General features: G+C 38.6%; 1 protein-coding gene across 7 annotated transcripts in view; it reads right to left on the reverse strand.

Annotated features, from left to right (window-relative positions):
- WASHC4 (WASH complex subunit 4) overlaps nucleotides 1–12,871 on the reverse strand; it is a 69,030-nt gene that overhangs the window by 37,929 nt on the left and 18,230 nt on the right. For 6 of the 7 annotated variants that reach the window (XM_064283666.1, XM_064283665.1, XM_064283664.1 and 3 more), the window contains 3 exons: nucleotides 11,937–12,097; nucleotides 6,592–6,718; nucleotides 270–395 (listed from right to left, as the gene is read on the reverse strand). In XM_064283666.1, the coding sequence (XP_064139736.1) occupies nucleotides 270–395; nucleotides 6,592–6,718; nucleotides 11,937–12,097 (414 nt within the window). The remainder of the gene's footprint in view (nucleotides 1–269; nucleotides 396–6,591; nucleotides 6,719–11,936; nucleotides 12,098–12,871) is intronic. The other variant, XM_064283667.1, reaches the window with a different exon arrangement.

The raw sequence follows: 12,871 nt of genomic DNA on the forward strand, positions 1-12,871 counted from the left end.
TTCCTTAAGCTAACCTTTTCATTTTCCTTCTTTTCTCTCCCACTACATGTTAACTATCAATAAAGTTGAAATATAATGGCCATTCACAGGATGTTACTCAGAAATTTTTTTCAATGGGTAGTTCCTTTACCCACATGTGAGACAAGTACCATTTCCCATAATTTTCTGTTCTCATATAAAACAAAAGAAATCCAAGAAGTAAAATTTTATTAAGACCATCTTAATTGAAACTCTGTTCATTTCTCAAGATAAAATAATCTGAACCCTACCTTAAGAAGTTCAACAAGCCTGCACAATGCCTTAACGGAAGTTTTGGTCATTGGCTTTTGCATGGACATGTAGAGATTCATTGTGGTTTTAATAATGTTACTAATACCATATGCATATAAGAAGCCCTGTAAAAAAATAAACACTCATTATAATCATAAAGAAGATTTCATTTCTTCAAGATTTAATTCTCTATGTAATAATAACTATTACTCACCTTAACAATACTTAGTGTTTCTAAAGTTCATTTTAAAACCAAATCTTAAGAATTTGAAATAACTTTTCCCCACAGAGACAATGTTATATATCGTGGTTAAACTTCAAAGCAGCCCTTAAAAATGTATCTGGCTTCCTTAAAAAGCTAGAAATACAATTACCATATGATCCAGCAATCCCACTCCTCAGAATACATCCTAGAGAAATAAGAGCCTTTACACGAACAGATATATGCACACCCATGTTTATTACACCACTGTTTACAATAGCAAAAAGATGGAAGCAACCAAGGTGCCCATCAATGGATGAACGGATAAATAAATTATGGTATATTCACACAGTGGAATACTACCCATTGAGAAAGAACAGTGAGGAATCTGTGAAACGTTTTATAACATGGAGGAACCTGGAAGGCATTACGCTGAGTGACATTAGTCAGTTGCAAAAGGGGACAAGTATTGTGTAAGACCACTATTATAAGATCTTGAGAAATAGTTTAAACTGAGAAGAAAACATTCTTTTGTGGTTATGAGAGGGGGGAGGGAGGGAGGATGGGAGAGGGGTATTCACTAATTAGACAGTAGATAAGAACTACTTTAGGTGAAGGGAAAGACAACACACAATACAGGGGAGGTCAGCACAACTGGACTAAACCAAAAACAAAGACGTTTCCTGAATAAACTGAATGATTTGAAGGCCAGTGTAGCAGGGGCAGGGGTTTGGGGACCATGGTTTCAGGGGACATCTAAGTCAACCGGCATAATAAAATCTAGTAAGAAAACAATCTGCATCCCACTTTGAAGAGTGGAGTCTGGGGTCTTAAATGCTGGCAAGCAGCCATCTAAGATGCAGCAATTGGTCTCAACCCACCTGGATCAAAGGAGAATGAAGAACACCAAGGACACAAGGCAATTACGAGCCCAAGAGACAGAAAGGGCCACATAAACCAGAGACTACATCAGCCTGAGACCAGAAGAACTAAATGGTGCCCAGCTACAACCAATGACTGCCCTGACAGAAAACACAACAGAGAGCCCCTGAGGGAGCAGGAGAGCAGTGGGATGCAGACCCCAAATTCTCATAAAAAGACCAGACTTAACGGTCTGACTGAGACTAGAAGGACCCCGGTGGTCAAGGCCACCAGACCTTCTGTTAGCCCAGGACAGGAACCATTCCCGAAGCCAACTCTGCAGACATGGATTGGACTGTACAATGGGCTGGAGAGGGATGCTTGGTGAGGAGTGACCTTCTTGGATCAGGTGGACACTTGAGACTATGTTGGCGTCTCCTGCCTGGAGGGGAAATGAGAGGGTAGAGGGGATTAGAAGCTGGCGAAATGGACACGAAAAGAGAGAGTGGAGGGAGGGAGCGGGCTGTCTCATTACGGGGACAGTAATTGGGAACTATGTAGCAAGGTGTATATAAGTTTTTGTGTGAGAGACTGACTTGATTTGTAAACTTTCACTCAGAACACAATAAAAATTATTAAAAAAAAAAAAATGTATCTGACCACCTATAATGTACCAGAAGTTTTGTACTGATGAAATCATAGGATGCAACTGAGGTGAAAGATTCTTTCCATTAAAAAACAAAACCAAAAAAAAAACTCAGATAAACAATTTGGATGTGAAAAAGCATCCATTCATCCTGACATTATCAGACAGGTAGGGTGATAAAGATGCCTATGCACTACTATACCTTAAGGCAAGAGCTGAGGACTCTAAGAAGCTAGGAATTGAAGAGCAGAAAGAGGAACAGAGCTGCTCTCTAGCTAAAACAGATATCCAGAGGTATTTCTGAGTCCCAAGACAATCCCCCCTTTCCTTTTCACCTATAGGAATCCCCACTGTCCATCTATTACCATTTCCCCTGCCTACTAAGACAGACTAGGAAGAAAGGCCTGGTGATCTGTTTCAAAAAATAAGCCAATAAATACTTACAGATCACAATGGTCCGATCCCATTGTGCATGGAGGTGCCATGACGCAAGACTGACTCAACTGCATTTAATAGCAACCTTGTTTCTAATCATGCATCAAGCTATCTCTCCTTCCAGCCCAATGAGAACAGATTCTCTTCCACCGTACCATTCAAAAAGGAAGCATAGGTCTTGTGATGGTTAATGAAAATTTTAATGCTAGTAAGTTCAGGAAAACAGGATGGAATAAGAAAATAAGAGAAAAAAATATTACCTCTCATATACTTTTTTTCATTTGGTCTTAAAAGGGACGTATAGAAACACTAATAATGGAGATTCTTTGGGTATACAAAGGACTAAAATAAGATACACATACAGTTTAGATACGAAACCAAACTCTACTGTTACAGATGTAGCCAAGAAGGTAGGGAGACGCCAGTGACTCTCAACTTTTTTCCTGCCACGTCGTATGTGAAATAAAATACTCTCCCATCAGTAAGTGGCTTGCAGGAGTGATAATGTGGGGTTGGAGGTGGGGCTTCTCTGAACCAATAACAGCTCAGTGGTGAAGAGATTAAGATTGATGTATTAAATTAACAGAATTAAGAAATGGCAAGGACAACAGCATTCTGAGAAAGGTCCCAATAAGACCAAAGCTTGGGGATCAAGCAGGAAAGGGCCACATGTCCCACTTTGTCAGCTACAGGGTTGTTACACTAGACTCTGCCCTAGCACAGGGCTGGGAAACAGAAAAAAGCAGAAACAAGAATAGCAAAAATATACTTTACACAGGCAGAAAAGGAGCGTTCCTTTTTGGGGGGAGTGGAGGAGGCCTTAAGGTGCAGACTTCCTGGGTCCACACTACTCCATTCCCAGATGGCCGTTAATTCATGAAGAATTTGTGGAGGATGCATTTAAGCATCTAAACTGGGAAGGCGGCTGTGTTTCATTAATGGCAGAGTAAGTAACTTGGGCCAACCCTTCCACTAAGAACAAGAAAATCTGGGCAAAACATTTCAGAAAAATCTCCTGGAAGAAATCAAGGAGGTATCAAGAAAATAAAGAACTATAAATCTGGGAGAAGACAGAAATCCAGAGAAGCGAGCTTGGCATCTGGGGCTGCTTTCCCTTAGAGGTATCTGCCCATTCCAAAAGTAGAGAATGAAGACTGAGAACCAAACATATCTTTTGACACTATCTCACAGGGAGTTCATGGCCCATCAAGGAGAGGAGGAGTCCTGGTAAACCACCTAAGCTTTGGGTTAGGATCCTAAAGGACTACCCTCTAAAAGTTAAGGGTAAGTGGAAAAAGACCAGCCCTCACAAGGATTAAAGTCCTGCTTCAAATCATTTCAATCCATGACTGCGTTGAGGTGATATGGGTTAATGGCTATCCTAGACTAGCTGTGTGCCAGCAGAAAACATAAATCCTCTCCAGAGAAAGAAAACCATCCAAATCTTCAAACTGTGTCTATGGCTCTTTTTTTTATAAGTGTCTAGCACTCTATAATAAATAACCAGGCATAGAAAGAGATAAGACATATCCAAAAACCAAGACAAACAACAGATAATAGAAATATCCAGATAAAGAAATTATCAGACATGGGCTTCAAAATAACTATGCTAATATATGTTGAAAAAAACAAAACACCAAATTAGTATTTCAAAAGAGAACTGGCAACCATTTTTAAAAATAAGCTAACTGAAAAGTTGTAAAATACAGGTAGTCCCCAACTTATGACATATCCAAGTTAATGACTAACCACGCTTGCGACCATTTGGAGGTTTTTTTGCTACATCTTATCGTTAGTAATATGTACTACATGCAATGTTGCAGTACAATATTTGCTGATGTTATCATTCTTAGATGTTCTCTCACAAATGTTTAGATGTTCAATGTTATGATTTATAGAGATACTGATAATAAAAGGCAATAATGATAAAAATAAAAAACAAAATAAGATAAGGTATTCGACATAACGTCAGAATCGACTTACAATGGAGTCGCCCGAACAGAACCCTGTCATAAACTGGGAACTACCTGTAATTAAAATTAAGAACTCAGTATATGGGTTTAACAGCAGATTACACGAAGCTGAAGAGAGAGAAAATAAAGCAGAAGCAACACTTGTGAGTTAATGGGAGACAATGTTGCACAAATTCAAGAAGCTCTACAAGTCCAAAGCAACAAAAACACGGAGAAAACCATAATAATGTCATTTCGTGTGTCATAATGATATTGCTAAAGACAAAATGTAAACCTTATAAGCAATTAAAGAGAGACACATTATCTTCAAGAAGTAACAAGACTGAAAACTGACTTCTCAACAAAAACAAAGGAAGCCAGAAAACAATACAATGACACCTTTAAATGCTAAAACAAAAAAACCTGTCCACCTAGAATTCTATACTCAGCAAAACTGCCTTCAAAAATGAAGTTGAAACGAACACACATGCTGACAAAAGCTGTGATAATTTTCACCAGAGGCTCATATTAAAGGAAATGCTAACAGATATTCACAAGTAGATGGATGAAAGCTGACAGATGCAAGGGTGAGAAGCAAAAGCAACAGAGTAGGTAAACACACGGGTAAATTTAAATGAACAATGACTATAAAAACAACAACAGTAACAACATCTTGTGAGGTTCAAAATATATATGCAATCAAAATATACAACAGCAGCACAAAAGGTGAGTGGGGATAACTAGAATAAAATGTTCTAAGACTCTTACACTATCTGGGAAGTGATAAAACTACTAATTTAGGTTAGATTTAAGTCAGTCAAGAATGCATCTTAAATTCTCTGGAGTAACCATTAAACATTAAAGGAATATAGAAATAACAAACTAACACAAAAAGGGAGAAATAAACTGATTAAAAAAAACAATCCAAAAGAGAGCAAGAAAGGAAAAAAGGACACAGACATACCACAAAAAAAAAAAAACCAAAGCCAGTGCCGTCAAGTCGATTCCAACTCATAGAGACCCTAGAGGACAGTGTAGAACTGCCCAATAGAGTTTCCAAGGAGCGCCTGGCAGGCAAATAGAAAGCCATGAGTCACACGGTAGTTTGAACTCCCAAAAGTATCAGTAAAGATATACACACAAAACGGTTCAATTAAAAAACAAAGATTATCATACTAAGGGGAAATATATGCTGCTTACAGGAAGATACACAGTAAATATAAGAAGACAGGAAGGTAGAAATGACCAAAAAAGATATGCCATAAAGACGTTAACCAAAGGGAAATTTGGAAGAGCTATGTTAATATTACACAAAAGAGGACTAAGGCAAAAACTCTGAGTTAAAAAGAGACATTTCATAATGATAAAAGGTTCACACAAGGAAGCTAAAACAATTCTAAATATTTATATATACAACAAAAATGACAGAACTACAAGGACAAAGAGACAAATTGACAAAGTGGGAGATTCTAACTCAACTAGCAGTTACCTGCTATCAACTAACTGATGAGCAAGCAGACAAAATAAATAACGTGATCTATTTGATGTATATAGGACACTAACAACCTGCTGCCGTGGAGGTGATTTCAACTCATAGTGGCCCTAGAGGACAGAGTAGAACCGACCCATAGGGTTTCCAGGGAGTGGCTGGTGGATTTGAACTGCCGACCTTTTGGTTAACAACTGAGCTCTTAGCCACCAAGGCTCCATACAGACCACTACAAATAACAAATGCAAGAGACACATTCTTTTCAACTATATATGTTTACCAAAAATGACCACAAGCTGGATCATAAAGCAACTCTCAACAAATTCCAAAATACTGAAATTTGTGCTAGAAGTCAATAACAAAAGGATAACTAGAAAATCCTCATATTCGGAAATTAAGAAAAACCTTTCAAAATAATCCACAGATCAAATTAGAAATCACTGTGAAAATTTTAAAATATTTTGAAATAAAGGACAGTACAAATACAACATATCAAAACTTATGGAATGCAGCTAAAAAGCTACGCTTTGAAGGAAATGTAGAGCTTTAAATATATTAGAAAATCTAAATTAATGAGTCATACACAGATCCAAACATAAATCAATTTTCATTTCAGTTTCAGTTTTAAAAACAAAAACATATCCTTCCTTTACCAATTTTTCCCAAATCTCTGTAACTCTTGTCAACTGGATTAACAGTGACCCCCAAAATATTTTAAGTAATAAGATGGAAGTACCTGTATAAAAATATTACATCTATTAGTGAGGTCTTCAGCAAACTTATCCATTCTCTGCTCTTTGGATAAAATAGATTCCATTTTCATCATCCATGAGCTCACAAAGACGTAGTAAGACTGCACATCTCTAACAAAGAAAAATAGTGAGGTTACTCAGCACAGGAAAGGAAACTTACTTCCATTTCTTCATACTGATTAGAATATTTCTTGGCAGCAGCTATTTTATCCGCCTGATTTTGGAAAAACAGATATCAGGTAGACATATACAATTTCCTCATTCAGTAAATATTTACTGCGTGCCAGGTGCTATTTCTCAGCACTGAGGGCAAAACAGGGAAATCGGCAGTAAACGAAACAGACAAAATCTCTGCCTCCTAAAGCTTTCATTCTAGACAGTAAAGCTGGACAATAAAGAATCGATAATTAAAATCATTAGGATATCAAACAATGACAAGTGCTATGGAAAAAAAATTAATCAGGGAGAAGGGACAGGAACTGCGGTGGAGGGTAAAATAGAGTGGGTCAAAAAAGGCTCCGCAAGAAGGTGATCTGGGGCCAAGACTTAGAGAAGGGGAAGGAGAAAACCATGCAAATACCTAAGGGAAGAGAACTCTAGGGAAGTAACAAAAGCAAAGGTCCTAGGACAGGAAGTGTGTCTGGTATGTTTAAGTAATAACGAAGTCGATACTGAAGCACAGTGAGCAGGGATGAGAACAGAAAAGATCAGAGAGGTAAAGGAGGGGGCAGGATTTGTGTAAGGCCTTGAAGGGAGTAAGGACTTTGTGAGATGGAAAAGTCACTAAAGGATCTGAGCAGGGTGGCTGGATCTAAGAGGTATCAATATCACTTTGGCAGATAGTCTTAAAAATAAACTATAAAGAGGACAAGGGCAGAAGTAGGAAAACATTTAGGAAGCTACTATAATAATGCAGAAGAAAGAAGATGACATCTTGAACTAGAGTAGGAGCAGTGCAAGTGGTCAGAATCTGAATATAAAAGCTAACCTTTCCTGAATGCTTTCAAATGTGCCAGCCACATTCTAAGCACTTTACACAAACGAACTCATTTAATCCTCACAACAGCCTTATCAGGTAGGTACACTTATCTTCTTTTTATAGAAGCAGCACCTGACGTACACATACACAAAGGTTAAGTAATGTGCCCAAGAGCATACAACTAGAAAGCAGCTGAGATTCAAACCCAAATCCGGGAAGCTTTCCCGTCCTGCTGTTGTTGTCATGAGCCAGTGGAATGGATTTCTACCGGTAGCAACCCTGTAGACAGAGAACTGCCTCCAGGGTTTCCTAAACTGTAATCTTTCCAGGAGCAGATCTCCAGGTCTTGTCCCTCTCAGAGCCAGCCACTGGTGCGTTTGAACCACTGACCAACTGGTAAGCAGCCAAGCGCTAACCACTGTGATACCAGTGCTCCTTTTTCCTATCCTGAAGAGACTAAATCAATAATGAACATAATTATCTCTACTATGCAGGATGATTACAAACACTGAATCATTCTACAAATACATCTCAACTGAGACCATCTCACTCAAGACAGGAACTTTTAACCCACAAGCTGAATTTAAGGTATCCTTTTTTTTTTTCTTTTAAAAACTTAATGTGCAAAAAATGGACAACTCCCCTTGTAGAATCTGATGTCACCAACTCTTTGCGGAAACTTTTCAGTTAGATAGGCTACAAAAGTGTCCCACTACTGCCAGTCAGAATCAGCTAGAAGACAGCTTTCCAGGACAAGTCACTGAAAACTCAATCAAGATTAGAATTCCAGCCTGAGCTGTTGACTGGCCATACTGCAGGGCAATCTGTCAGTTTTAAGAACTCAGTGTGAAGACAGACTACCCCAAAACCTTGTTTAATAAATGTGTTTTGAGGAGGTGAACCCTGGCATCAAATCTGAGAAAAAAAGGTTTCCTGCACAGCCAGAATTCCATTACAGTAAAGACATCAATGCTCCTACTTCTGGCTTTGCCTTGAATATGTGGAAATGTATTGTCTGACTTGTGAAGAATTCAATCGAAAAGTTGGGAACACAAAAAAAAGCACAGTCCTCGGACAGTATCTTCACTTTAGAGGAGGGAAAGGGGCTGTAATCAGAACTCAACAGGGACACGACGTATAGAAGGGAAGGAAAAGGCATGAGCAAGAACCAGATGGAAGAGGCTTAGACTATGGCGCTCTCCCTGATATCGACCATATCAATAACATTATGAAGGCAACTAATGCTTACAGTACAGAGCGTTTAGTCAGTTTTAGATCAGACTTTGTGGGAAAAGGCAGACATTTGTCTGTCCTTCCACCCGTCACTCCTAGAGATGCCAGATGATCTCTGTCTTGTAAATGCGTAAAAATGAAACTGTTTCAAGTTAAAAAAAAAAATTGACAGAGTCCAAATATGGCCAACGGTCCTGTCCGTCTGTCAGCTTCATTTTAAAGTACAAACAGGAAAAACATTAAGGGGAAAAAACAACTTTTGGGACCAAATATAAAGTACTAAACAGTGTTAACACCTATATGCCATTAGGGCTTTGAAATGAAGGTTTATATCCCTACTTCTGAAGTCATTATTTTTCAGTGTCAAAATGGCTGTGAATGAAAAGCAAAATGCAGCAACTCATAAACCCCAGGCCCCAGTCAAGGTGGTAGTTGGGGCATTTGGCCACTTGGGGTCTAGCGTATAGTGTGTGGATAGGGAAACTGTCCTCTAAAACTCCCTCTTCACTTACATAATCAACTCAGGAGCCAGACCTTGGGACAGCTCTTAGTCACCCCCTCAGCTTTCTCTAAAATGTTAGGACAAAGCTCTTGCTGGTCACATCATCTCCCTTCTCCTGGGTTTCATTTTTATGAGGTGGATTTTAGGTTTCTCTGGCAGAATTGCAGGGGAAGTTAAGAAGATAACTGCCTCTTTCACCTCTGTGTAGCTCTCCAGTGACTGTACAGGTGTATCTTTGAAATCCAAGAATTTGGAAACAAAATTTTATCATGTGATGGGTATTTGAAAGCCAGCTGATTCAGTCTCCTACGGAGTAACACTCGCCTCCTCTACAGCATCTCTGACTGACCTAAGAGTGGTAAAGGAGCACACATGAACTCTCAGAGCAGTCTACACAACTCTGTCACAGGTCTCTAGAGTTAGGCTGGCAAGGATCTGAATCCCATCACTGGCACTCTTGCAAATTTCTTCATTTCTTTAAACCTCATTTTCCTTATCTGAAAATGGGATTAAAAAAAAAAAAAGGCAGAGTAGTAGCTAACAGCTTGGGCCCTATAGCTGAACCACCCAGCTCTGTCATCTATGAACTGTTTAAACTTGGGAAATTTAATTTTTCTGTACTTCAGTTTTCTCATCTAAGTTGGCATCAACAACACTATCTACCTAATAAGATTTTCTAATGATTAAATGAAATAATACATGTGATGCTCCTGGAATAATTATTATAGCTTATAATAGCTTACACTGAGTAAACACTCTGTAAATATTAGTTGTTACCTTTATTTCCCTCGAAAAGATTGTTAGAGGGTTTACATGAGACATGTTTAAAGCCCTTAGTAAAATGACTGTTATAACAGTTAAGAGTTTGGGCCTGTTGGCAATTATTATTACCACCTGACACCTTCATCGTTTGGTTCTAGTTCAGCCTTCCGGAGCCACAGAGGTCAAATTTGTTCCCTTTCCAACCTGAAAGGCCCCTGCGTATTTAAAAAACCTACCACCTCATTTCTCAGGTTTCTCTTTTAAAAGTCAAACTATTTAGAGACACTTCAATGAGTCCTCAAAGGGCAAAGTTCTCAGGTCCTCTAAATCTTGATCAGCTTCATCTGACACTACAGTATGTGGCCCTCTTACAATGAGGCACCAGCTGTTATCTTACCACTAAGGACTCAACAGAACTACCAATTCCCATTGCCTAGATATTACTGGTTTCCTTAACCTGGGTACAACCGTCACTAATGTAATCTAAGTATATACTGGCATTTTTAGCAAACTCATCACATCGTGAAAGAATATCAAGCTTCCGATAACTAAAATACTTTTTTTTTTTTTTTTTTTACTTACAGCTACTAATCCTGAGCCTTGTCCCTTCACCTTATATTCCTGAATTTATCTCTTATTCTAAATTCAAACATCTTTATTCCTCTGTTTTAGGATATACTAGAGCCCTCTGAAATCGCTGCCATTAGCAGTCCAGCCTAAGTCGGGTTGCAGTTTTCCACTGACTTTAATCACAGGACCTGGGCATGTGGAGAGATGCTCTAGAGGATCCCCTATATAAGAGACACACTTCACCTTCCCCCATTGTGGAATAGCGGCCCAATTTCCCCTTGATAGTCAGGATTAAGAGAAGGTAGGTAAGTACCCCTATTATGCCTTCAACCATGTCACAGATAAAACTGTGACCAGCACAGGACGAGTGGCAGAGTGCACTAAAAATCTTCACTCTGCTCCTCATGTGATTTTAGCAGTATACTCAGGAATGTGCGTTAAGTTTAATTGTTGAAGGTGGGTGACAGGAACAGGGGGACTCTTAATACTGTTGTATTTTGTGTATGTTTGAAAACTTAACATAATAAAAGTTTAACAAAAAATTAGGTTATAAATACCAGAAGAAACAAAGAGTTAAAGATGTTCTTCGGGGGACAGGACTGGCAGACGGAAAGAAGTAGACATTTTTTACTTTAAGCCTTTAGGACTTTTTAAATACGCACATATATTACTTTGACAAAAATAAAAATAAAAGGGTAAAAAAAAGAAGTGCATTAAGTTGAAGCCAACTTCTCCAGAAGTCATCACGGATACACTGTTTTTAGTGGCATCGACTGCAACTGAATCAGAGGCTTCACTTTGTCATTCCATTTAGACAAAAAATACTTAATACAGCTGATAAAAAGAACCCGTATATATACATATACCATAAAGTATAAATTGCCTACGCCTTTTTTTTAAATAAGCCTAAACCTTAAAAAAACAAAAAACTTGAGTTTTCCTGGAAAATAAATCTCCTGCAGATTGCCAAGCCTGTTCTCTTAAAATGCAAATTATTTTCATGGAAGTCAGAGCCCTGGTGGCACAGTGGTTAAGGGTTTGGCTGCTAACCAAAAGGTTGGCAGTTTGAATACACCAGCCGCTCCTTGGAAGCCCTATGGGGAAGTTCTACTCTGTCCTATAAGGTCACCATGAGTAGGAATCGACTCAACGGCATCAGGTTTTTGGTTTTCATTTTCAGATAAGTAAGTACATTCAATTTTATAATGCAAATCCTTTTTAGTATAAGATCTGAAAATAAAAAATATCTTAATATTTTCATTATGCTTGCTTATAAAACCTACTTGGTAAGTGATTGAGCTTTCTGCTGCAGGAAAGTATCCCTATGCATTTTAATGGCTTGAAGACTTTTTCTGTCTATAAGTTTGGCAGCTGCTGGTATCTTCTGGATCAGAAAATTATCGGGAAACCAAATAATATTAGCAGTTAGAGTGATGGCTGGTACCTGAAATAGTAAAAGTAAGAAATAAAAACTATTAAGTATAGACTAAATAATAAGCTGTTCTACAATATATAATGGAAGACAGAACTCATTTCAGGAAAAAATAACCACAAAATATACTCATTAACATGGGACAAATATTTTACTGTGGCACAAAGTTAAGGGATTTCTGTATCTAGTGTTGAGCACGACAATTATTTTATTCCACCTAAATATTAAACACAAACTCATGAATTTTCAGATGAATAAAAATATGCAAAGGCACATAAAAACTTATATCCTCATGACCCTGGCTTTCACTCTACACTAGTCAAAAAATAAAAAAGGCTGAGTTCTTACGGTCACATATGACTTGATTCTACACACTAACTAAATTTCATATTTTGAAATCTGTTGGACATCACAGAAATAACATAAGGGACCACATCTACCACGGCCTCCGCCAGACTGAATCCAGTACAACTAGATGGTGCCCGGCTACCACCACTGACTGCTCTGACGGGGATCACAATAGAGGGTCCTGGGCAGAGCTGGAGAAAAACATAAAACAAAATTCTAACTCACACAAAAAAGACCAGACTTACTGGCCTGACAGAGACTAGAGAAACCCTCAGCGTACGGCCCCCAGACATTCTTTCAGCTCAGTAATGAGGTCACTCCTGAGGTTCACCTTCAGCCAAAGATTGAACAGGCCCGTGGAATGGAACAAGACTAAAAGGGCACATCAATCCTGGGGCAGGAATTGGAAGGCAGGAGGTATCAGGAAGGCTGGTGATA

The sequence above is a fragment of the Loxodonta africana genome, chromosome 4 (genome assembly GCF_030014295.1).
Source record: "Loxodonta africana isolate mLoxAfr1 chromosome 4, mLoxAfr1.hap2, whole genome shotgun sequence".
Lineage (NCBI taxonomy): Eukaryota > Metazoa > Chordata > Mammalia > Proboscidea > Elephantidae > Loxodonta > Loxodonta africana.